The 25036-nt window shown below is 44.2% G+C and overlaps 1 protein-coding gene across 2 annotated transcripts in view; it reads right to left on the bottom strand.

Annotated features, from left to right (window-relative positions):
- Positions 1-528: 528 nt before the first annotated feature.
- LOC109872483 (opioid-binding protein/cell adhesion molecule) overlaps positions 529-25036 on the bottom strand; it is a 342689-nt gene continuing 318181 nt past the window's right edge. For both annotated transcript variants that reach the window (XM_020463735.2, XM_020463734.2), the window contains 4 exons: positions 6871-7005; positions 5511-5631; positions 4154-4305; positions 529-1277 (listed from right to left, as the gene is read on the bottom strand). In XM_020463735.2, coding sequence (XP_020319324.1) covers positions 1174-1277; positions 4154-4305; positions 5511-5631; positions 6871-7005 — 512 coding nt within the window. In that variant the 3' untranslated portion in view covers positions 529-1173. The remainder of the gene's footprint in view (positions 1278-4153; positions 4306-5510; positions 5632-6870; positions 7006-25036) is intronic.

Raw genomic sequence — 25036 nt, 5'->3', positions numbered from 1 at the left:
GTGGCCACACCAGATACTGACTGTTACTTTTGATTTTAACCCCTCATTTGTTCAGGGACACATTATTCCATTTCTGTTTGTCACGTCTGTGGAACCTGTTCAGTTTATGTCTCAGTTTTTGAATCTTGTTATGTTCATACAAATATTTACACATGTTAAGTTTGCTAGAAATAAACGTAGTTGACAGTAAGATGACATTTATTTTTTTTGCTGAGTTTATATCCTGTTGGCATAATGTTGTTTTTATTTAACCACTTGTGTTTTGTTTGTAGACACCAACATGAGCTAAATGGTATATTGTGGGATGACACTACAGTATATAGCCAGAGGGAGACCGAATTGTTTGTGCAATGAATAACCTGCTTTCATAGGACATTTCTGCCTGTCTATATCAGCCTTGTCATTCTCAACTTCCTTTCAAAAAGGTGTAAGCCAATTTCAGACAACGTACAGTCATAAACTGTCTTGGACTATGCAGTCCTTCTTAGTGACACCCCCCCCCCCCAAAAAAAAATATATATATACCAGTACTGTTTATGTTTTAATCATGTTTGTTTTGCAGTGCTTGGACTTCATTTGTGACAAAAATTCCATAAATATTTTATATTGTATTGTTCTGCCTCAGAAATGATAGCACACTATGTTACACTGAAGTTGACATTGTTTATATTGAATGGTCTGTTTTTGTTATTATTCTGTTGCATACAACTGTAAAAATACAGTAAATTCAACAATCACAATGTATGTTTTCATTTTTTTGTTGTTTACTTAAGAAAAACTTATGTTATTGTACAGAGATCAAACAGGACATGACACACCAGTAATCCGAATGTACACCTCAATATTTGGGTAAAACCAGTCAACTATCAACACATACATGAACTTTTTGTTTCCCTTTTTTACATATAAAAGTTTAGATTGACACAAACTCTGTAGTACTACCATCACCTCAGATCAGCATCCATGTCGACCCTCTCCCTCCCCACCACCCTAGACGTGTCCCGTCTTCTGGTTTTTGTCCAAATGAAGACATACCGCCAATACACACCAAAAAAAAAAGAAGGGTGAACCAACGATGTTATTGGTAGTTCCTTTTGTTACTTTTCTTCTTCTGGGACCAAGAGTCTTGTTGTTGTTCAGTGCTGAGTAAAGCTGAGGATGAACCGTGTTGCATCAAAACTTGAGCAGGAACAACAAGAAAACAGTCAGCAGGAGGCAAAAGGAGCAGTGGGGCGACAGGGTAGCCCTGTTCACATCATGCATCATAGTCCCGGGACCTGTTGGGAAAAATAGTTTGATATTAACGTCACTAAGGCATCTCAAGAGGCAGTGCTTCCTATACCTATCTTCCCCTCCACAACTAAACCAGTGCGGGTTCTATTGGCTTTAACTTTAACAACTTTAGATGCCTGATTGTTGTCTTTACAGCCCTCTCCTGAAATGTAATTTAGGGGATGGACTGCAAAGAGGTCATCATCAGCAGTAACGATAGGCATAGAACCAACAAGATGGATTCCTCCTGCACATTGAATAGGACTGGTTCCTTTGAAAACTGAACACAAGCTCCATCAGACACTGGTCATCTTAACAAAGCATAGCAAGGATCTCAAATAGCTTTTTCCACGCAAACACATCATTCATATCAGAGATGACATGGCATTCTATCCCCTTTGATGATCAAAAGGAAGCAAGCAGTACAAAACAAACATTCCCCCAAATCCCTTGGCATGTGAACTGAGGAGCACGACTGAGGCTAGATTTTATTTTTCATGATTGGACCTTTATAACATTGAGAATAGAATAGTGTAGGATGACTAAAATGGCTTCTTAATGTGTTTTTCTTGCAGTCTGTTAGTCTTTGTAAACTGCTGGAACTGCAGTCAGAGGAAAAGTTGACCAAACATTGTGGATGACCTGAAATGCTACCCTAAGAACAAATTTGTATACTGAGCTATTGTATTCGCTCAATAGCTATTGTATCCAATGAGGCTCAGCTCTATCACATTATATGCCCCTAGAGATAATCAAAATAAGTTGCTGCTTTTTGTCCTATTTATAGTAACAATGTTAATTTATGGCTTTATTCTACATTACATAACTGTAAGTTTGGTTCACTGTGGAGTATTCTCCCACAGATTAATAACACCACTGACAAACAAAATGTATCTATTTGCATTACACCCCACCCCACAGACAGACACATCTACATTTAGGCCAGGATTGAATCAGATCAGCGTTAACCCGCAGTTACCGACAACTGCACAGCATATCATTGCTTTTGTTTAGGCGATGTTGGAGGTTTAACTGCAGCCGCAGCTGCTCTTGTGGTCATTGTCACAAAACCACACAATATACAGTTGAAGTCGGAAGTTTACATACACTTAGGTTGTAGTCATTATAACTCGTTTTTCAACCACTCCACAAATGTCTTATTAACAACCTATAATTTTGTCAAGTCGGTTAGGACATCTACGTAGTGCATGACACAAGTAATTTTTCCAACAATTGTTTAGAGACAGATTATTTCACTTATTTCTCTGTATCACAATTCCAGTGGGTCAGAAGTTAACATACACTAAGTTGACTGTGCCTTTAAACATTTTGGAAAATTCCAGAAAATTATGTCATGGCTTTAGAGGCTTCTTGATAGGCTAATTGAAATAATTTGAGTCAATTGGAGGTGTACCTGTGGATGTATTTCAAGGCCTACCTTCAAACTTAGTGCCTCTTTGCTTGACATCATGGGAAAATCAAAAGAAATCAGCCAAGACCTCAGAAAAAAAATTGTAGACCTCCACAAGTCTGGTTCATCCTTGGGAGCAATTTTCAAATGTCTGAAGGTACCACATTCATCTGTACAAAAAATAGTATGCAAGTATAAACACCATGGGACCACACATCCGTCATACCGCTCAGGAAGGAGACATGTTATCTCCTAGAGAAAAGTGCATCAATCCCAGAACAACAGCAAAGGACCTTGTGAAGATGCTGGAGGAAACAGGTACAAGAGTAACTCTATCCACAGTAAAACGAGTCCTATATCGACATAACCTGAAAGGCCGCTCAGCAAGGAAGAAGCCACTGCTCCAAAACCGCCATAAAAAAAGCCAGACTATGGTTTGCAACTGCACATGGGAACAAAGATCGTACTTTTTGGAGAAATGGCCTCTGGTCTGATGAAACAAAAATAGCACCTTTTGGCCATAATGACCATCGTTATGTTTGGAGGAAAAAGGGGGATGCTTGCAAGCCAAAGAACTTCATCCCAACCGTGAAGCATGGGGGTGGCAGCATCATGTTGTGGGGGTGCTTTGTGGCAGGAGGGACTGGTGCACTTCACAAAATAGATGGCATCATGAGGTAGGAAAATTATGTGGATATATTGAAGCAACATCTCAAGACATCAGTCAGGAAGTTAAAGCTTGGTCGCAAGTGGGTCTTCCAAATGGAAAGTGACCCCAAACATACTTCCAAAGTTGTGGCAAAATGGCTTAAGGACAACAAAGTCACGGTATTGGAGTGGCCATCACAAAGTCCTGACTCAAACATATAGAACATATAGAAAAAGTGTGTGCGAGCAAGGAGGCCTACAAACCTGACTCAGTTACTACAGCTCTGTTAGGAGTAATGGGCCAAAATTCACCCAACTTATTGTGGGAAGCTTGTGGAAGGCTACCCAAAACGTTTGACCCAAGTTAAACCATTTAAAGGTAATGCTATCAAATACTAATTGAGTGTATATAAACTTCTGACCCACTGTGAGGAAAGCAATAAAAGTGGAAATAAATCTTTCTCTCTACTATTATTCTGATATTTCACATTCTTACAATAAAGTGGTGATCCTAACTGACCTAAGACAGGGAATTTTTACTCGGATTAATGTCAGGAATGGTGAAAAACTGAGTTAAAATGTATTTGGCTAAGGTGTATGTAAACTTTCGACTTCAACTGTATATATAGATATTTTTAACTAGGCAAGTCAGACAAATTCTTAACCTTTTGGTTACTGGCCCAACGCTCTAACCACTAGGCTACCTGCCGCCCCAATAATATATTTATATATATATATAATTGCTATAATTGCATCCCAGTGCACACAATAACATATATTACAACGATATTGTTCTACAACAGTAACAGTAGGCAGTCTTACCGTAGAGGATTATGCTTGCATTGGTGATCCCCATGGTGTTCATGGCCACACACGTGTAGTTTCCATAGTCCTCTTCAGAAACATTCAAAAACATAAGCATGGATTGTTTACCTTGGTTCTCTATCTTAATCCCATTCAGTCCATTTAGGAGTCTGCAAAGAAGAAAATACATTCTTAAAATATTAATTCTGTAATCCCATATCTATATGTTTATCAATAATAAATCCCCATACCCATGAAATTGAAGGGTATATCTTATAACAATCAAATTTGGCCAGTTAGGCCAGCGAATCTCAACTGATGGGGGAGGTTTTGAATGGGTTGTGAGTGTCTGAGTAAAAAAAACAGAGAAAAATAATAATTTAAAAAAGTTACCTATATATATATATATATATATATATATATATCTATATATGAACCAATTATTTTTTTATTTATAATTTGACCTCGGAACTATTTTTCTTCAATCACAATATTTTCAATTTACTGTACAGTTGTTAGCAGCTGGTCTCAAGCCAGTGATCTTGACATTCATATGGGCAAATTGAATTTTTGAAAATGAAAACGGCAGGACTGTTGTTCCCTTGTCATATAATTCATTTTCTATCCTAATACCATAAAAAAATAGTTTTCCAGATTGCATTTTGGCCGCAGAAAAATGGGATGCGAATATTGGATTGCGACTGAGACAAACTGGTTAAAAATTTTGGTCATGAGGCCAAACCAGTTGAGAACCACTGCATTAGGGGATACGATTTGAAGGTGTAATCTGTAAACAATGTCAGTATAATCCAGTCAGGTTTGACTGAACAAGTGCCATTGAGGTCGTTGCTGTGTTGGCATTTGTGTATGTCCTTGAAGGGTTCAGCACAAGTATGAATGCTACAGTTGGTAAAGACTATTAGTCTCGGGAACTTATGGACAAAAATACTTTTGAAATAAGTCTCTAAAGCCCTAAAACCAAACACAGCTCATTAGGTCATGCGTTGTGTAACATTTTCTCTTTGGCTGCTAATATTCCCCACGCTTCACTGGCTTGTGCCAGTTCTTTGGGAAACAATAATTTTTTGAAGCGTAGTCATTCCTTGCAAAACCCCCTGTACTTTCTCAGAGGTTGTCCAAGCAACGCAGCCCATTGACAGAAACGAATTATGCAAAGAAATACAACTCGCCTTTGGTGGCCATGATGGTTTAGATTAGAAATTGTTCTCCAAAGAAAGTACTTTTAATAGTAGGTTCTTAATGAGACAAATTTACATTTTGCCAGTGGAAAATAAAACAACTGGGGGATTTACATCTCCTTACAACCAACAACGGCCAAAACTGACTCTTTTCTAAAATATCTATTAGGACTTACCTGCGGTCCTCTTTGTACCACTCAAAATCTGCACCAGGAACAGCAGAGGCCTCACATTGGAGCACCCCTTTTTGGCCCACTGGGGTACCTGTACTCCCAGCCTTCAAAATGAAGGGAGCATCTGTAAGATGTATGAAATTGAGGTTATTTAATGAGTTTTATAGCAGTGCATATACATTTATTAAAAATAGACTCAGCAACATGACATCATCACATACAGCGGGGCAACATCCTGCTTACAGAAATCAACAACAACAAAAATCTGCCACTATTGGGTCTTCCTAATGTGGGTATTCCTCACAGGAGGGAGCACATTGGGTCTTCCTAATGTGGGTATTCCTCACAGGAGGGAGCACATTGGGTCTTCCTAATGTGGGTATTCCTCACAGGAGGGAGCACATTGGGTCTTCCTAATGTGGGTATTCCTCACAGGAGGGAGCACATTGGGTCTTCCTAATGTGGGTATTCCTCACAGGAGGGAGCACATTGGGTCTTCCTAATGTGGGTATTCCTCACAGGAGGGAGCACATTGGGTCTTCCTAATGTGGGTATTCCTCACAGGAGGGAGCACATTGGGTCTTCCTAATGTGGGTATTCCTCACAGGAGGGAGCACATTGGGTCTTCCTAATGTGGGTATTCCTCACAGGAGGGAGCACATTGGGTCTTCCTAATGTGGGTATTCCTCACAGGAGGGAGCACATTGGAAATAGCCTGTTTTGGCAGTCTTGACAGATTGAAATTATGCTTTTGATTTCTGCAGGCAAGAATTCTTTCCGCTGTGTATGATGTCATATTGCTGTGTCTAACTACCTGATAACCATTACTTTGATGTCCTTTAAAGTGAACTGTTTCAAACAGGTGAAGTATCTACTATCCTGAATAATCTGTAAGGTGCGTCAGTATATTTTCTGTTGATAACAATGTACACTCGAGCTAGCATGCTAAACTTCAAGAGGCTTCTAAAATTATCTTAATAACCCTAATTAAAAAAAAAATGGGCTCCTGAGTGGTGCAGCAGTCTAAGGAACTGCATCTCAGTGCAAGAAGTGTCACTACAGTCCCTGGTTTGAATCCAGGCTGTATCACATCCGGCCGTGATTGGAAGTCCCATAGGACGGCGCACATTTGGCCTGGTGTCATCTGGGTTTCGCTGGGGTAGGCAGTCATTGTAAATAAGAATTTGTTTTTAACTGATTTGCCTAGTAATTTTTTTTTTTAATTATAAGCTCTTAAAACAAGCTTGGATCAACAACTGCCTGGGAAAACCATGTGGCTGATAAAATAGCAACAAATAAGATGACCATTTAGCTTTGTTTAAGTGTTATGGTGCTTGGCATCATTGTTTGTTTTCATGCTTACAATTGACTGTGACTTTCACTGTCTTCACATCTGGGGCTGAGATGTCATTGGAAGAGATGCATTCATACGATCCCGACTGTTCTTTAGTGATCGCTGTCATATCAACATATTCCCCTTCAGTGACAAATTTGTGTCCTGAAAAATAACACAATAACATCTGTTTTTAAAAATAGAAAGCATACAGAGGTGCATAAAGTATTACCAAACCCCCCACGATTGAAGTTTCTATATTTTTTCATATTTATTTTTCATCTAAAATATATCCCAAAAAGCCACATGACAACTTAAACTTTGATTTCATAAAAATACACAGTTGGAAAGAAGTGGAGTGCGCTCAACTAAGGTGAGTCGAGGTGCAATTCAAAAATATAATCATAATTGAAAAGGAAAAGGCGCAACACTCGCTCACCATCAAACATTATTTGTTTTATTTAATGTTTCGCCTTCTAATGAAGGCCAATGAAGGCCGAAATGTTCATCTTTTAACCTTGCCCAAATAAAACAAAGAATTTGTAATGGTGTTGTTATATTGTGCTTTTTATATTTTTAATATAACAAAGAACCATAATAAATTCATAGCAGCAGCAACTCTTGAATTCGACACACACATATGCAAACATACTTCTGTTTTCTAACGGTCTAGCGAGCATAAAACATTACTTACAACCAGGTTAAACAGGTGTGAGATCGAAGATGCATAGAAATCACCCTTTCAAATGGTCTGCAGCATTGACCAAGGTAGCGTGTAGGCTATACATCAGACACTACAACGTGACATTTCTACACCTGTTGGTTGAACATTTGAAAGCAGGAGCCACTCAAGGTGGAAATTCTCAAGAGTTACAGTAGCTGTGTCTTGTACACAACAGCAGCAGGTACCACATTACAGAAACACTGGCCCTCAATATGTTATCAAATGTCAACACACATCACATAAAATAAAATTTCCCCAGACATCAGCAGTACTGTGGTTTAATCTCTACCCACTGCTCCCGCGAGGGACATCATAAAGTCTCTAAGGTCTTGCTATTCAAAGAAACGTGCCGGTATCAGTTATTTCTCCTCTCTCTGTGTGTGTGTGTGTGTGTGTGTGTGTGTGTGTGTGTGTGTGTGTGTGTGTGTGTGTGTGTGTGTGTGTGTGTGTGAGAGAGAGAGAGAGAGCAGGAGGCAATGGGGCTGAGACTGAAATGGAGCGGCACCTTTACTTGGAGATAACCCATTCCCAATCAGCTGAAATGTCACATACAGCAATATCTCGACATTAGCATGATCTCATTACTTTCCCCAAGCCCTGGTCCCACCAACAGCTACTGCTGCTGCAGCTGACAAGGGACTGACTGGAAAGGTTGTCCTGGCTGGGTTGTTTCTTTTAACTTTAATGTGCTGGGCCATGGGAAATGGAAGTACAGATAATTTAACATTTTATAATGTGTTTCTATCTACATTATGCAGATTGAGGCGAAGAAGTGGAAATTGAGTTATTGGCCATTACTGTGTTATTTTATGGTTGCAGGCGGTGATCGGGTGAGTGATGGCAAGGTTAACCTATGATAATGCAGGCTTCAGCGTATCAGCGACTCCATGTGCAAAAGATGGCAGAATCGGTTATGCCTGTATTTTCCGTCAAGTCGATAAAATAATTATGCTAGGTTTTTAACTAAAGGGAAAAAGTTTGGGTAATGTCTTAAGATTTGTTATTCAGTCGCTCCTTTGTATCTGCAAACCCAAGGAAACATGGCATCATTTACATGGTGCAGTGCCTCCTGAAAATATTCACACCCCATAACTTTTACAAATAGTGTTGTGTTACAGCCTGAATTGTACAACTTAATAACACATTTAAAGCTGAAATGTCTTAAGTCTATAAGTATTCAACCCCTATGCTACGGCAAGACTAAGTATGTTCAGGGGTAAAATGTGCTTAACAAGTCACATCATTTTTTATTTTTTTATTTCACCTTTATTTAACCAGGTAGGCAAGTTGAGAACAAGTTCTCATTTACAATTGCGACCTGGCCAAGATAAAGAAAAGCAGTTCGACACATACAACGACACAGATTTACACATGGAGTAAAACAAACATACAGTCAATAATACAGTAGAAACAAGTCTATATACGATGTGAGCAAATGAGGTGAGATAAGGGAGGTAAAGGCAAAAAAAGGCCATGGTGGCAAAGTAAATACAATATAGCAAGTAAAACACTGGAATGGTAGATTTGCAGTGGAAGAATGTGCAAAGTAGAAATAAAAATAATGGGGTGCAAAAGAGCTAAATAAATAAATAAAATTAATACAGTAGGGAAAGAGGTAGTTGTTTGGGCTAAATTATAGGTGGGCTATGTACAGGTGCAGTAATCTGAGAGCTGCTCTGACAGCTGGTGCTTAAAGCTAGTGAGGGAGATAAGTGTTTCCAGTTTCAGAGATTTTTGTCGTTCGTTCCAGTCATTGGCAGCAGAGAACTGGAAGGAGAGGCGGCCAAAGAAAGAATTGGTTTTGGGGGTGACCAGAGAGATATTTTTTATTTATTTTTATTTTACCTTTATTTAACCAGGTAGGCAAGTTGAGAACAAGTTCTCATTTACAATTGCGACCTGGCCAAGATAAAGCAAAGCAGTTCGACAGATAAAACGACACAGAGTTACACATGGAGTAAAAACAAACATACAGTCAATAATGCAGTATAAACAAGTCTATATACAATGTGAGCAAATGAGGTGAGGAGGGAGGTAAAGGCAAAAAAGGCCATGATGGCAAAGTAAATACAATATAGCAAGTAAAATACTGGAATGGTAGTTTTGCAATGGAAGAATGTGCAAAGTAGAAATAAAAATAATGGGGTTCAAAGGAGCAAAATAAATAAATAAATAAAAATTAAATACAGTTGGGAAAGAGGTAGTTGTTTGGTCTAAATTATAGGTGGGCTATGTACAGGTGCAGTAATCTGTGAGCTGCTCTGATAGTTGGTGCTTAAAGCTAGTGAGGGAGATAAGTGTTTCCAGTTTCAGAGATTTTTGTAGTTCGTTCCAGTCATTGGCAGCAGAGAACTGGAAGGAGAGGCGGCCAAAGAAAGAATTGGTTTTGGGGGTGACTAGAGAGATATACCTGCTGGAGCGTGTGCTACAGGTGGGAGATGCTATGGTGACCAGCGAGCTGAGATAAGGGGGGACTTTACCTAGCAGGGTCTTGTAGATGACATGGAGCCAGTGGGTTTGGCGACGAGTATGAAGCGAGGGCCAGCCAACGAGAGCGTACAGGTCGCAATGGTGGGTAGTATATGGGGCTTTGGTGATAAAACGGATTGCACTGTGATAGACTGCATCCAATTTGTTGAGTAGGGTATTGGAGGCTATTTTGTAAATGACATCGCCAAAGTCGAGGATTGGTAGGATGGTCAGTTTTACAAGGGTATGTTTGGCAGCATGAGTGAAGGATGCTTTGTTGCGAAATAGGAAGACAATTCTAGATTTAATTTTGGATTGGAGATGTTTTATGTGGGTCTGGAAGGAGAGTTTACAGTCTAACCAGACACCTAAGTATTTGTAGTTGTCCACGTATTCTAAGTCAGAGCCGTCCAGAGTAGTGATGTTGGACAGGCGGGTAGGTGCAGGTAGCGATCGGTTGAAGAGCATGCATTTAGTTTTACTTGTATTTAAGAGCAATTGGAGGCCACGGAAGGAGAGTTGTATGGCATTGAAGCTTGCCTGGAGGGTTGTTAACACAGTGTCCAAAGAAGGGCCGGAAGTATACAGAATGGTGTCGTCTGCGTAGAGGTGGATCAGGGACTCACCAGCAGCAAGAGCGACCTCATTGATGTATACAGAGAAGAGAGTCGGTCCAAGAATTGAACCCTGTGGCACCCCCATAGAGACTGCCAGAGGTCCGGACAGCAGACCCTCCGATTTGACACACTGAACTCTATCAGAGAAGTAGTTGGTGAACCAGACGAGGCAATCATTTGAGAAACCAAGGCTGTCGAGTCTGCCGATGAGCATGTGGTGATTGACAGAGTCGAAAGCCTTGGCCAGATCAATGAATACGGCTGCACACTAATGTTTCTTATCGATGGCGGTTAAGATATCGTTTAGGACCTTAAGCGTGGCTGAGGTGCACCCATGACCAGCTCTGAAACCAGATTGCATAGCAGAGAGGGTATGGTGAGATTCGAAATGGTCGGTAATCTGTTTGTTGACTTGGCTTTCGAAGACCTTAGAAAGGCAGGGTAGGATAGATATAGGTCTGTAGCAGTTTGGGTCAAGAGTGTCCCCCCCTTTGAAGAGGGGGATGACTGCAGCTGCTTTCTAATCTTTGGGAATCTCAGACAACACGAAAGAGAGGTTGAACAGGCTAGTAATAGGGGTGGCAACAATTTCGGCAGATCATTTTAGAAAGAATGAGTCCAGATTGTCTAGCCCGGCAGATTTGTAGGGGTCCAGATTTTGCAGCTCTTTCAGAACATCAGCTGACTGGATTTTGGAGAAGGAGAAATGGGGAAGGCTTGGGCGAGTTGCTGTGGGGGGTGCAGTGCTGTTGACCGGGGTAGGGGTAGTCAGATGGAAAGCATGGCCAGCCGTAGAAAAATGCTGTTTGAAATTCATAATTATAGTGGATTTATCAGTGGTGACAGTGTTTCCTATCTTCAGTGCAGTGGGCAGCTGGGAGGAGGTGTTCTTATTCTCCATGGACTTTACAGTGTCCCAGAACCTTTTTGAGTTTGTGTTGCAGGAAGCAAATTTCTGATTGAAAAAGCTAGCCTTGGCCTTTCTAACTGCCTGTGTATAATGGTTTCTAGCTTCCCTGAAAAGCTGCATATCACGGGCGGGGGCTGTTCGATGCTAATGCAGAACGCCATAGGATGTTTTTGTGTTGGTTAAGGGTAGTCAGTTCTGGGGAGAACCAAGGGCTATATCTGTTTCTGGTTCTAAATTTCTTGAATGGGGCATGCTTATTTAAGATGGTTAGGAAGGCATTAAAAAACAAACAGGCATCCTCTACTGACGGGATGAGATCAATATCCTTCCAGTATACCCCGGCCAGGTCAATTAGAAAGGCCTGCTCGCTGAAGTCTTTCAGGGAGCGTTTGACAGTGATGAGTGGAGGTCGTTTGACCGCTGACCCATTGCAGGCAATGAGGCAGTGATCGCTGAGATCTTGGTTGAAGACAGCAGAGGTGTATTTAGAGGGCAAGTTGGTTAGTATGATATCTATGAGGGTGCCCATGTTTACGGCTTTGGGGAGGTACCTGGTAGGTTCATTGATCATTTGTGTGAGATTGAGGGCATCAAGCTTAGATTGTAGGATGGCTGGGATGTTAAGCATGTTCCAGTTTAGGTCGCCTAGCAGAACGAGCTCTGAAGATAGATGGGGGGCAATCAGTTCACATATGGTGTCCAGAGCACAGCTGGGGGCAGAGGGTGGTCTATAGCAGGCGGCAAAGGTGAGAGACTTGTTTTAGAGAGGTGGGTTTTTAAAAGTAGAAGTTCAAATTGTTTGGGTACAGACCTGGATAGTAGGACAAAACTCTGCAGGCTATCTTTGCAGTAGATTGCAACACCGCCCCCTTTGGCAGTTCTATCTTGTCAGAATTTTTGGTGGTCTTCCTAAGCCAGGATTCAGACACAGCTAGAACATCCGGGTTGGCAGAGTGTGCTAAAGCAGTGAATAAAACAAACTTAGGGAGGAGGCTTCTAATGTTAACATGCATGAAACCAAGGCTATTACGGTTACAAAAGTCATCAAAAGAGAACGCCTGGGAAATAGGAGTGGAGCTAGGCACTGCAGGGACTGGATTCACCTCTACATCACCAGAGGAAAAGAGGAGGAGTAGGATAAGGGTACGGCAAAAAGCAATGAGAATGGGTCGTCTAGAACAGAGAGTAAAAGGAGGTTTCTGGGTGCGATAAAATAGCTTCAAGGTATAATGTACAGACAAAGCTATGGTAGGATATGAATACAGTGGAGGTAAACCTAGGTATTGAGTGATGATGAGAGAGATATTGTCTCTAGAAACATCATTGAAACCAGGAGATGTCATCGCATGTGTGGGTGGTGGAACTAAGAGGTTGGATAAGGTATAGTGAGCAGGACTAGAGGCTCTACAGTGAAATAAGCCAATAAACACCAACCAGAACAGCAATGGACAAGGCATATTGACATTAAGGAGAGGCATGCTTAGTCGAGTGATCAAAAGTGTAGATAACGTCGGTAGTCCAGTTGTGAAGGCTCGGTGGGGCTCCGCGTTGGCAGTAAAACGGGTCCGGATAGGTGATTGTAGCCCAGGAGTGACTGATGGAACTCTTCAGCTGGCTAGCTCCGGAATAATTGATGTTTGCTCCGGGATCGACGTAAGCCGATAGTCACACGGATAACAGCTAGCTAGCTGCGAGATCCAGGTATAAATGTCCAGAGCTTGCGGTTGAAATCCGGGGACATGGAGAGAAAAATAGGTCCGGAATGTTCCTGGTCCGAGCCGTGCCGTACAAAACTGGCGATAGATTTTCGAGCTAAAGGATAGCTGATGACCACAAACCGTGGTTAGCTGAATACTAACTGATTAGCCAGTAAAAAAGCTAACTAGCTTCTGGCTAGCTTCTGATTAGCTCCTGGTTAGCTTCAGGCTAGCTTCTGGTTAGCTTCTGCTTCTGGTTAACTTCTATGAAGGATTACAGATTTGAGGTAAATAATACTTTCTTTTGAACGGGCTAGTATTGAAGATGAGTTTATGGAAAAGAAAAAATATATAAAAAGGTATGCGAAGAAAGTTGTAAATATATATATATAAAATATATATATATATATATATATATATATATATATATATATATATATATATACACGGGACACGACAAGACAAGGACAAAAGACGTCTGACTGCTATGTCATCTTGGTGACAAGAATGGGCAACAACAAAAAAGGATGATAATGAGTAGCTCGGACTCACTCTGTGTGCGTTAGTAGTGGTTAATATGATTTTTGAATGATTATCCCATCTCTGTACCACACACATACAATCATCTGTAAGGTCCCTCAGTCATGTAGTGAATTTCAAGCACAGATTCAACCATGAAGACCAGAGTGGTTTTCCAATACCTCGTAAAGAAGAACACCTTTACAATGCCTCGCAAAGAAGGACAAAGATGGCGCCAGAGGAGATGGATGGCGTTTTACGGACTCCTAACCAATTGTGCTATTGTGTGCTTTTTCGCGTTATTTGTAACTTATTTTGTACATAATGTTTCTGCCACCGTCTCTTATGACAGAAAAGAGCATCTGGATATCAGGACAGTGATTACTCACCTTGTACTAGACGGAGTCGGACACAAAGGATTTTCTTCAGACACCCGACAAAGCCCAAATCCCCATGATTCGTATGAAGAAGAGGCAGAGATATTGGGAACGTAGGTTGGGGTGCCTTGTAAGGATCCGACGGCGAGTGAGAAATCCCCCTCTATCATCAGTCCTATTAGCCAATGTGCAATCATTGGATAACAAAATGGATGAGCTCCAATCAAGACTATCCTACCAAGGAGACATTAAAATTGTAATATGATATGTTTCACAGAGTCGTGGTTGAACGACGACAAGGATAACATATAGCTGGCAGGGTTTTCGGTCCATCAGCAAGATAGAACAGCTGCCTCTGGTAAGACAAGGGGTGGTGGTCTGTGTCTATTTGTAAATAACAGGTGGTGCACGAAATCTAATATTAAGGAAGTCTCAAGGTTTAGCTAACCTGAGGTTGAGTATCTCATGATAATCTGTAGACCACACCATTTACCAATAGAGTTCTCATCTATATTTTTCGTAGCTCTCTATTTACCTCCACAAACTGATGCTGTCACTAAAACGGCACTCAACGAGCTGTATAAGGCCATAAGCAAACAAGAAAATGCTCATCCAGAGGCAGCGCTCCTAGTGGCCGGGACTCTTAACCTAATTTCTACCAGCATGCTAAATGTGAAAGCAGAGGGGAAAACAACTCTAGACCATCTTTACTCCACACACAGAGACGCGTACAAAGTTCTCCCTCGCCCTCCATTTGGAAAATCTGACAATAACTCTATCCTCCTTACAAGCAAAAACGAAGCAGGAAGAACCAGTGACTCACTCGATAAGGAAGTGGTCAGATGATACAGATGCTAAGCTACAGGACTGTTTTGATAGAACAGACTGGAATATGTTCTGGGATTCTTCCAATGACATTGAGGAGTACACCACACCAGTCACTGGCTTCATCAATCGATGACGTAGTCCCCACAGTCACTGACTGTACAGTACAAACCCCAACCAGAAGCTAAAGCTAAAGGCTAGAGCGGGACTCTACCCCGGACACTTAAAATAAATCTTGCTAAGCCTTCTGACAAACCATCAAACAGGCAAAGAATCAATACAGGACTAAGATTGAATCGTATTACACCGGCTCCAACACTCGCCGGATGTGGCCGGGCTTGCAAACTATTACGGACTACAAAGGGGAACCCAGCCACGAGCTGCCCAGTTACGTGAGCCTACCAGACGGGCTAAATGCCTTTGAGACAAGCAACACTGAAGCATGCATGAGAACACCAGCTGTTCCGGACGACTGTCTGATCACGCACTCTGTAGCCTGTGGTACACTACTGACGATGCGCTCCCCAAATTTCACCAGGCTCACTGTTCATTAACTCTTGGAAGTGCTTGCACAAAGGATAGTAACATCTCATCCTGTGTTCTTGGAATCTGAATATCTGGACTTGTCCAGTGACCGCTGAGAAAGATCAGCTGACAACAGGGGAAAGTCCTTGTGGCGGCACGGAGAGACGGCTGACAGCAGGGAATAGACCCCACTGGGACAGTCATGGGGTAGCTTCCCATTTCTGTAGTTTCCCATGCGTCGCAGTATGTTGGAAACACCCGCTTTAGCTACAGAAAGTCAACATACGAGAATACCCCTAGAGTCTGCGAGAGCGGGGGCGGAAGATGACTCATCGGCTGACAACATGGTAACGACTGGACCGCAAACGACTACGAGTAATGAGAGCACAGCACAAGAGAACACCACAGCAACTGTCACAAGTTCTGCTGCAACAGCGGGCCACAAACAGATGCAGGTATGTGTCTGTGGTTGGAGGAAAGTTACATCACACCATGGGTTGAGGATCCACCAGGGGAAGAAGGGGTGTTTGGGTAAAGAGAGACAGAGGCCTCGCATTGATTACTTTCTGCGAAAGCGATCAAATCAGTCGAATGAAGCACAGCAACTGGACGCAAACCATAGTTTGCAGTGCATCAGTACCACTGTCATGGAGGACGTAAACTCAAGCACCGAAGTAACAACTGAGGTGGAACCAACAACAGTAGTGGAACTCACCGAGCCTCCCAGACCTGCAGTCGAGAGGAGACTACCAGGGCACAGACCATATGTGAAGTGGCCCGGCGCCAGTGACAAGAAGTTGTGGGAAACAGTGAATACTGACCTTACCTTGACCCTCGAGAAACTTCGAGGCACAGTGGAGAAGAAGTTGGAGAGGATGGGGGACATTATCTATGAGTACGGGACAGAAAGATTTGGAGTGGAAGAGGCAAAAGGCGGGAGAAAGGTTCCAACCCCACCAGTTTCCAGGAGGCAACAAGAAATCAAGCGCCTCGTTCAAGAAAGGCGACAGCTTAAGAAACAGTGGAAGAAGGCCTCGGAAGTGGAGAAGGAGGGCATAGATGCACTTCAGGCTGATATCAAAACCCGGTTGGCATCCCTCCGTAGAGCAGAGAACCTACGGAAACGCAGAAGGAAGAAAGAACAAACTGCCACCTCATGGCAGTGCCTGAATGTAGGTATAATGGCAGGATGTACCATTTCTCCGTTGGCATTCATAATGGCAATGGAGGTTATCATCAGATCCTCAAAATGGGTTGCTGGTGGACAGCGAGTCGACTCTGGTTTCCGCCTCCCTCCACTCAGAGCCTACATGGACGACATTACAACATTGACTACCACTGTCCCATGCACCAGGAGACTGCTCAGAAAACTCGAGGAGAACATCAGCTGGGCCCGTATGAAGATTAAACCATCCAAGTCACGCAGCATCTCGATTGTGAAGGGAGTACTCTCTGACCTGAAATTCTTCATCGGAGATGACCAAATCCCAACAGTGTCTGAGCAGCCGGTAAAAAGCCTTGGAAGGTGGTATGATGCAAGCCTGAAGGACAAAGACCAGGTGCAACAGCTGCGCAAAGACATCAGTAGTAGCCTACAGTCCATCGACAACACCCAGCTACCTGGAAAGTTAAAGGCCTGGTGTCTGCAGTTTGGTCTCCTACCCCGGGTGTTGTGGCCCTTAGCAGTGTATGAGGTTCCAATCTCAACAGTGGAGAAGATGGAAAGAGGAGTCACAGGCTACTTAAAGAAGTGGCTCGGAGTTCCACGATGCCTTACCACCATCGGCCTCTATGGAGATGGTGTCCTCAAGCTGCCCCTCACCAGTCTAACAGAGGAATTCAAGTGTTCAAAAACCAGGCTCCAGATGACACTGAATGAATCTCGAGACCCAGTGGTGAGCAACAACGCGCCGACCTTGGCAACTGGGCACAAATGGAGGCCAGGAAAAGCAGTCCAGGAGGCAACAGCAGCCCTCAGACATGCTGACATTGTGGGTCATGTTCAGCAAGGGAGAGGAGGCCTTGGGCTAACTAGCCGTGCTGCTTGGTGTAAGGCCACTGCACCAGAGCGGCGGAAGATGGTAGTGCAGGAAGTACGCCATCAGGAGGAGGCTGCAAGGTGGGCCAAGGCTCTCTTTCCAAACAGGGACAGTGGACTCGATGGGACAGTGTGGAGAAGAGGAAGATCAGCTGGAAGGATCTGTGGGCCATGGAAGCGAGGCGGTTGAGCTTTTCCATCAGAGCAACATATGACGTCCTTCCAACTCCAGTTAATCTTCACCAATGGTATGGTGAAGATCCGGACTGTGCCCTCTGTTCCATGCCAGCCAACCTCAGGCACATTCTCACGGGGTGTAAAACAAGCCTCACCCAAGGACGCTACACTTGGCGTCACAACCAAGTCCTTAAAAACCTTGCGTCCGCCCTGGAGGACAAGCGAGCTGCCACCAACTCCCTACCACCCCCAGCAGCATCACACCCCTTACGGACAAACTTTGTCCGCGAAGGGGATAAACCACCGAAGCGCGGCTCGACACCATTAGAGCGAGACCAGCTGCGCTTGGCCCGCGACTGGAAAATGCTAGCTGACATTGGCCGGCAACTTGTGTTTCCTCCGGAGATTGCAACCACCACCCTAAGACCTGACATGGTGCTCTGGTCCCGTTCGCTCAAGAAGGTCTTCATCATTGAGCTCACAGTACCCTGGGAGGACTCAGTAGATGAGGCTTATGAGCGAAAGCATCTGCACTATGCCGATCTAGCTGCCGAAGCACGGCATCATGGCTGGAACACAGAAGTCCGACCAGTGGAGGTGGGCTGCAGAGGTTTTGTGGCAACATCTACAACCAGACTGCTTAGAGACCTTGGAATTAAGGGCCAGAGCCAGCGTTCGGCAATCAAAGCTGTAGCGGAGGCGGCAGAAGGCAGCAGTCAGTGGCTCTGGATGAAGAGGAAAGACCCCAGCTGGGCCCCGAAGTGAGAGGGCCAGGAGGTATGTGGTCAACAATGCTTGACTCAGGGAGGAGGACGCCCCTGCCATGCATAGTCCCATGGGATGTTGGCTATCATCAACAAGGCAACTCCTATGACTAATTGGGAATGGGACGCAAGCGTAGGATTGATCACCCTGTCGCTGGCTGCCTTTGGGGAGGGTGTATAGTGTGAAAGGTCGAAACACCCTAGGAACCAAAGGTACACTACTGACGATGCGCTCCCCAAATTATATTTGCCAGACATCTTGAAATGGGGGAATGATTTGTTATCTTGTATTTATCCAAGAAGTTCGTTTTTCCTTGTCGCTGTTCAAACGAGTATTCCTGAAGTAAGACTGGAGCAATCAAATTTGTTCACATCTGTGCAGCTGAACAGATATCCTCTGCGATAAAACTATTTGCTAGGGATCAGAAAAACCTCTGACACAGGCAAAATTACATACACAGCTTCTTTCTCAAAGGATAACTGAGAGGGAAACTTGTGCTTGTTTGCTGACACATAGTACCATAGCTAACTATACATGTGAAGAAGGTTATTTTCACGTTACTACAATTCTATTCCAAGATGGCGTAGCAGTAAGTCGTCCTGTCGTGTCGTGTCCCTGTATATTTGGTTTATTTTTCGTTTTTTACATATTTTTCGTTTTTTACATAGCTATCCCTTTAAAAACATTTTGCTAAACCTAAGCTTCCAAATACTCTCCTGCTACCCGCCTCACCCAATGTAGCTATTTTTCCTAAAGTATTTATATTTACTTCGGAACCCCTCAACTGAAGCTAGCCAGCTAACCACCAGCTATGCTAGCGGTCTTCAGCTAACCGGTCATCAGCTAACCTGTAGTTCGGAAAGCTCTCGCCAGTTCGAACAACGCGACTCTAACCAGAGCATAACGGACCTATTTATTTTTCATCCCCGGATTCATCCCCGGATTCCCACCGCAAACGGAACATTTTTCAGCTGGATTTTTCAGCTGGATCTTCACAACTAGCTATCTAGCTAAACCGCAACCCCGGATGATTACTCCTGGCTAGCGTTTCCACCCACTTAGCTTGAAGCTAGCCCGGCCTGCGCTACCACCGTAGCATACTCCTGAGCTACAATACCCGGGCCCTCGACCGGTCTATCGATGTCACCGCATGAAGAGGAATAAACAGACTCACCCCATCGCGACGTCCCCCAAAGGCTAACTCTCTAGCCCTCGCTATCTCCCTGCTTGCTAATTCGGCCTGCTAACTGCTAGCTTGTCCAGCTCCGGTCTGCTAACTGCTACCTTGTCTAGCCCGGGCCTACAAACTGTTAGCTTGTTAGCACAGGCCTGCTAACCGCCTGAATCGGCGCGTCCCAAACGCTCACCGGACCCATATTTACTTTCTATCTCTTTTGACTTTTAATTTGTTTATACCTTCCGGAAACCTGCCTCACCCAATGTGATACGGAATCGCTATTATTTAAAAGAAAATTTTGAACACACTCAAGAACCTCCAGAAGCTAACCAGCTAACTAGCTACAAGCTATTTAGTCATTGTTAGTTTTTTTAAACCTGGATAACACTCGCCAGTCCAGCTTCCCTGCCCCATCCACCGCTGCCCCCTGGACACTGATCTCTTGGCTACATAGCTGATGCACGCTGGACTGTCCATTAATCACGGTACTCCATTCTGCTTGTTTGTTTTATCTGTTGCCTAGTCTACGCCATTTTACCTGCTGTTGTTGTGCTAGCTGATTAGCTGTTGTCTCACCTACTGTTTTAGCTAGCTTTCCCAATTCAACACCTGTGATTACTGTATGCCTCGCTGTATGTCTCTCTCAAATGTCAATATGCCTTGTATACTGTTGTTCAGGTTAGTTATCATTGTTTTAGTTCACAATGGAGCCCCTAGTTCCACTCTTCATACCCCTGATAACTCCTTTGTCCCACCTCCCACACATGCGGTGACCTCACCCATTACTACCAGCATGTCCAGAGATACAACCTCTCTCATCATCACCCAGTGCCTGGGCTTACCTCCGCTGTACCCGCACCCCACCATACCCCTGTCTGCGCATTATGCCCTGAATATATTCTACCATGCCCAGAAACCTGCTCCTCTTATTCTCTGTCCCCAACGCTCTAGGCGACCAGTTTTGATAGCCTTTAGCCGCACCCTCATACTACTCCTTCTCTGTTCCGCGGGTGATGTGGAGGTAAACCCAGGCCCTGCATGTCCCCAGGCACCCTCATTTGTTGACTTCTGTGATCAAAAAAGCCTTGGTTTCATGCATGTCAACATCAGAAGCCTCCTCCCTAAGTTTGTCTTACTCACTGCTTTAGCACACTCTGCTAACCCTGATGTCCTTGCTGTGTCTGAATCCTGGCTCAGGAAGGCCACCAAAAATTCAGAGATTTCCATACCCAACTATAACATCTTCCGTCAAGATAGAACTGCCAAAGGGGGAGGAGTTGCAGTTTACTGCAGAGATAGCCTGCAAAGTAATGTCATACTTTCCAGGTCCATACCCAAACAGTTCGAACTACTCATTTTGAAAATTACTCTCTCCAGAAATAAGTCTCTCACGGTTGCCGCCTGCTACCGACCCCCCTCAGCTCCCAGCTGTGCCCTGGACACCATTTGTGAATTGATCGCCCCCCATCTAGCTTCAGAGTTTGTTCTGTTAGGTGACCTAAACTGGGATATGCTTAACACCCCGCCAGTCCTACAATCTAAGCTAGATGCCCTCAATCTCACACAAATCATCAAGGAACCCACCAGGTACAACCCTAACTCTGTAAACAAGGGCACCCTCATAGACGTCATCCTGACCAACTGGCCCTCCAAATACACCTCCGCTGTCTTCAACCAGGATCTCAGCGATCACTGCCTCATTGCCTGTATCCGCTACGGCGCCGCAGTCAAACGACCACCCCTCATCACTGTCAAACGCTCCCTAAAACACTTCTGTGAGCAGGCCTTTCTAATCGACCTGGCCCGGGTATCCTGGAAGGACATTGACCTCATCCCGTCAGTTGAGGATGCCTGGTCATTCTTTAAAAGTAACTTCCTCACCATTTTAGATAAGCATGCTCCGTTCAAAATATGCAGAACTAAGAACAGATACAGCCCTTGGTTCACCCCAGACCTGACTGCCCTCGACCAGCACAAAAACATCCTGTGGCGGACTGCAATAGCATCGAATAGTCCCCGTGATATGCAACTGTTCAGGGAAGTCCGGAACCAATACACGCAGGCAGTCAGGAAAGCGAAGGCCAGCTTCTTCAGGCAGAAGTTTGCATCCTGTAGCTCCAACTCCAAAAAGTTCTGGGACACTGAAGTCCATGGAGCACAAGAGCACCTCCTCCCAGCTGCCCACTGCACTGAGGCTAGGTAACACGGTCACCACTGATAAATCCACGATTATCGAAAACTTCAATAAGCATTTCTCAACGGCTGGCCATGCCTTCCGCCTGGCTACTTCAACCTCGGCCAACAGCTCCGCCCCCCCCCCCGCAGCTCCTCGCCCAAGCCTCTCCAGGTTCTCCTTTACCCAAATCCAGATAGCAGATGTTCTGAAAGAGCTGCAAAACCTGGACCCGTACAAATCAGCTGGGCTTGACAATCTGGACCCTCTATTTCTGAAACTATCTGCCACCATTGTCGCAACCCCTATTACCAGCCTGTTCAACCTCTCTTTCATCTCGTCTGAGATCCCCAAGGATTGGAAAGCTGCCGCAGTCATCCCCCTCTTCAAAGGGGGAGACACCCTGGACCCAAACTGTTACAGACCTATATCCATCCTGCCCTGCCTATCTAAGGTCTTCGAAAGCCAAGTCAACAAACAGGTCACTGACCATCTCGAATCCCACCGTACCTTCTCCGCTGTGCAATCTGGTTTCCGAGCCGGTCATGGGTGCACCTCAGCCACACTCAAGGTACTAAACGATATCATAACCGCCATCGATAAAAGACAGTACTGTGCAGCCGTCTTCATCGACCTTGCCAAGGCTTTCGACTCTGTCAATCACCATATTCTTATCGGCAGACTCAGTAGCCTCGGTTTTTCGGATGACTGCCTTGCCTGGTTCACCAATTACTTTGCAGACAGAGTTCAGTGTGTCAAATCGGAGGGCATGCTGTCCGGTCCTCTGGCAGTCTCTATGGGGGTGCCACAGGGTTCAATTCTCGGGCCGACTCTTTTCTCTGTGTATATCAATGATGTTGCTCTTGCTGCGGGCGATTCCCTGATCCACCTCTACGCAGACGACACCATTCTATATACTTTCGACCCGTCTTTGGACACTGTGCTATCTATCCTCCAAACAAGCTTCAATGCCATACAACACTCCTTCCGTGGCCTCCAACCGCTCTTAAACGCTAGTAAAACCAAATGCATGCTTTTCAACCGGTCGCTGCCTGCACCCGCATGCCCGACTAGCATCACCACCCTGGATGGTTCCGACCTAGAATATGTGGAAGTCTATAAGTACCTAGGTGTCTGGCTAGACTGCAAACTCTCCTTCCAGACTCATATCAAACATCTCCAATCGAAAATCAAATCAAGAGTCGGCTTTCTATTCCGCAACAAAGCCTCCTTCACTCACGCCGCCAAGCTTACCCTAGTAAAACTGACTATCCTACCGATCCTCGACTTCGGCGATGTCATCTACAAAATGGCTTCCAACACTCTACTCAGCAAACTGGATGCAGTCTATCACAGTGCCATCCGTTTTGTCACTAAAGCACCTTATACCACCCACCACTGCGACTTGTATGCTCTAGTCGGCTGGCCCTCGCTACATATTCGTCGCCAGACCCACTGGCTCCAGGTCATCTACAAGTCCATGCTAGGTAAAGCTCCGCCTTATCTCAGCTCACTGGTCACGATGGCAACACCCATCCGTAGCACGCGCTCCAGCAGGTGTATCTCACTGATCATCCCTAAAGCCAACACCTCATTTGGCCGCCTTTCGTTCCAGTACTCTGCTGCCTGTGACTGGAACGAATTGCAAAAATCGCTGAAGTTGGAGACTTTTATCTCCCTCACCAACTTCAAACATCAGCTATCTGAGCAGCTAACCGATCGCTGCAGCTGTACATAGTCTATTGGTAAATAGCCCACCCTTTTCACCTACCTCATCCCCATACTGTTTTTATTTATTTACTTTTCTGCTCTTTTGCACACCAATATCTCTACCTGTACATGACCATCTGATCATTCATCACTCCAGTGTTAATCTGCAAAATTGTAATTATTTGCCTACCTCCTCATGCCTTTTTGCACACATTGTATATAGACCCCCCCTTTGTTTTCTACTGTGTTATTGACTTGTTAATTGTTTACTCCATGTGTAACTCTTTGTTGTATGCTCACACTGCTATGCTTTATCTTGGCCAGGTCGCAGTTGCAAATGAGAACTTGTTCTCAACTAGCCTACCTGGTTAAATAAAGGTGAAATAAATAAATAAATAAAAAACTCCTAGAATGGTATGATGGAATAGAAATCCTAGCCAATACTACAAAAATATATTAAACACTAATAACATATTTCACCAAAAATGTATCACTGAATCATATATCAGTGATTGATATCAACACATTCATACACTATATATACAAAATTATGTGGACACCCCTTCAAATTAGTGGACTCGTCTATTTCAGCCACACCTGTTGCTGACAAGTGTATAAAATCAAGCACACAGCCATGCAATCTACATAGACAAACAATGGCAGTAGAATGGCCTTACTGAAGAGCTCAGTGTCTTTCAACGTGGCACTGTCATAGGATGCCACCTTTCCAAAATTCACCAAATTTCTGCCCTGCTAGAGCTGCCTGGGTCAACTGTAACTGATGTTTTTGTGAAGTAGAAATGTCTAGGAGCAACAATGCCTCAGCCATAAAGAACCGCAATGCCAAGCGTCGGCTGGAGTCGTATAAAACTCGCCGCCATTGGAATCTGGAGCAGTGGAAACGCATTCTCTGGACTGACAAATCAGGCTTCACCATCTGGCAGTCCGACGAACAAATCTGGGTTTGGCGGATGCCAGGCAGCACTACCTGCCCGAATACATAGTGCCAACTGTAAAGTTTGGTAGAGGAGGAATAATGGTCTGGGGCTGTTTTTCATGGTTCAGGCTAGGCCCCTTAGTTCCAGTGAAGGGAAATCTTAAATCTACAGAATACAATGAGATTCTAGACTCTTCTGTGCTTCCAACTTTGTGGCAACAGTTTTGGGAAGGCCCTTTCCTGTTTCAGCATGACAATGCCCCTGTGCACAAAGCGAGGTCCATACAGAAATGGCTTGTTGAGATCGGTGTGGAAGAACTTGACTGGCCTACACAGAGTCCTGACCTTAACCCCACAAACACCTTTGGGATGAATTGGAACACAGACTGCGGGCCAGTCCTATTCGCCCAACATCAGTGGCCAACCTCACTAATGCTCTTGTGGCTGAATGGAAGCAAGTCCCCGCAGCAACATCTATCTATATTTATGCCCATGATTTTGGAATGAGATGTTCGATGAGAAGGTGTCCATCTACTTTTGATCATGTAGTGTATGT

Source organism: Oncorhynchus kisutch, linkage group LG28 (assembly GCF_002021735.2).
Source record: "Oncorhynchus kisutch isolate 150728-3 linkage group LG28, Okis_V2, whole genome shotgun sequence".
NCBI lineage: Eukaryota > Metazoa > Chordata > Actinopteri > Salmoniformes > Salmonidae > Oncorhynchus > Oncorhynchus kisutch.
Note: the sequence above shows the minus strand (reverse complement) of the source record. Positions and strands in the feature narration are given on the sequence as shown.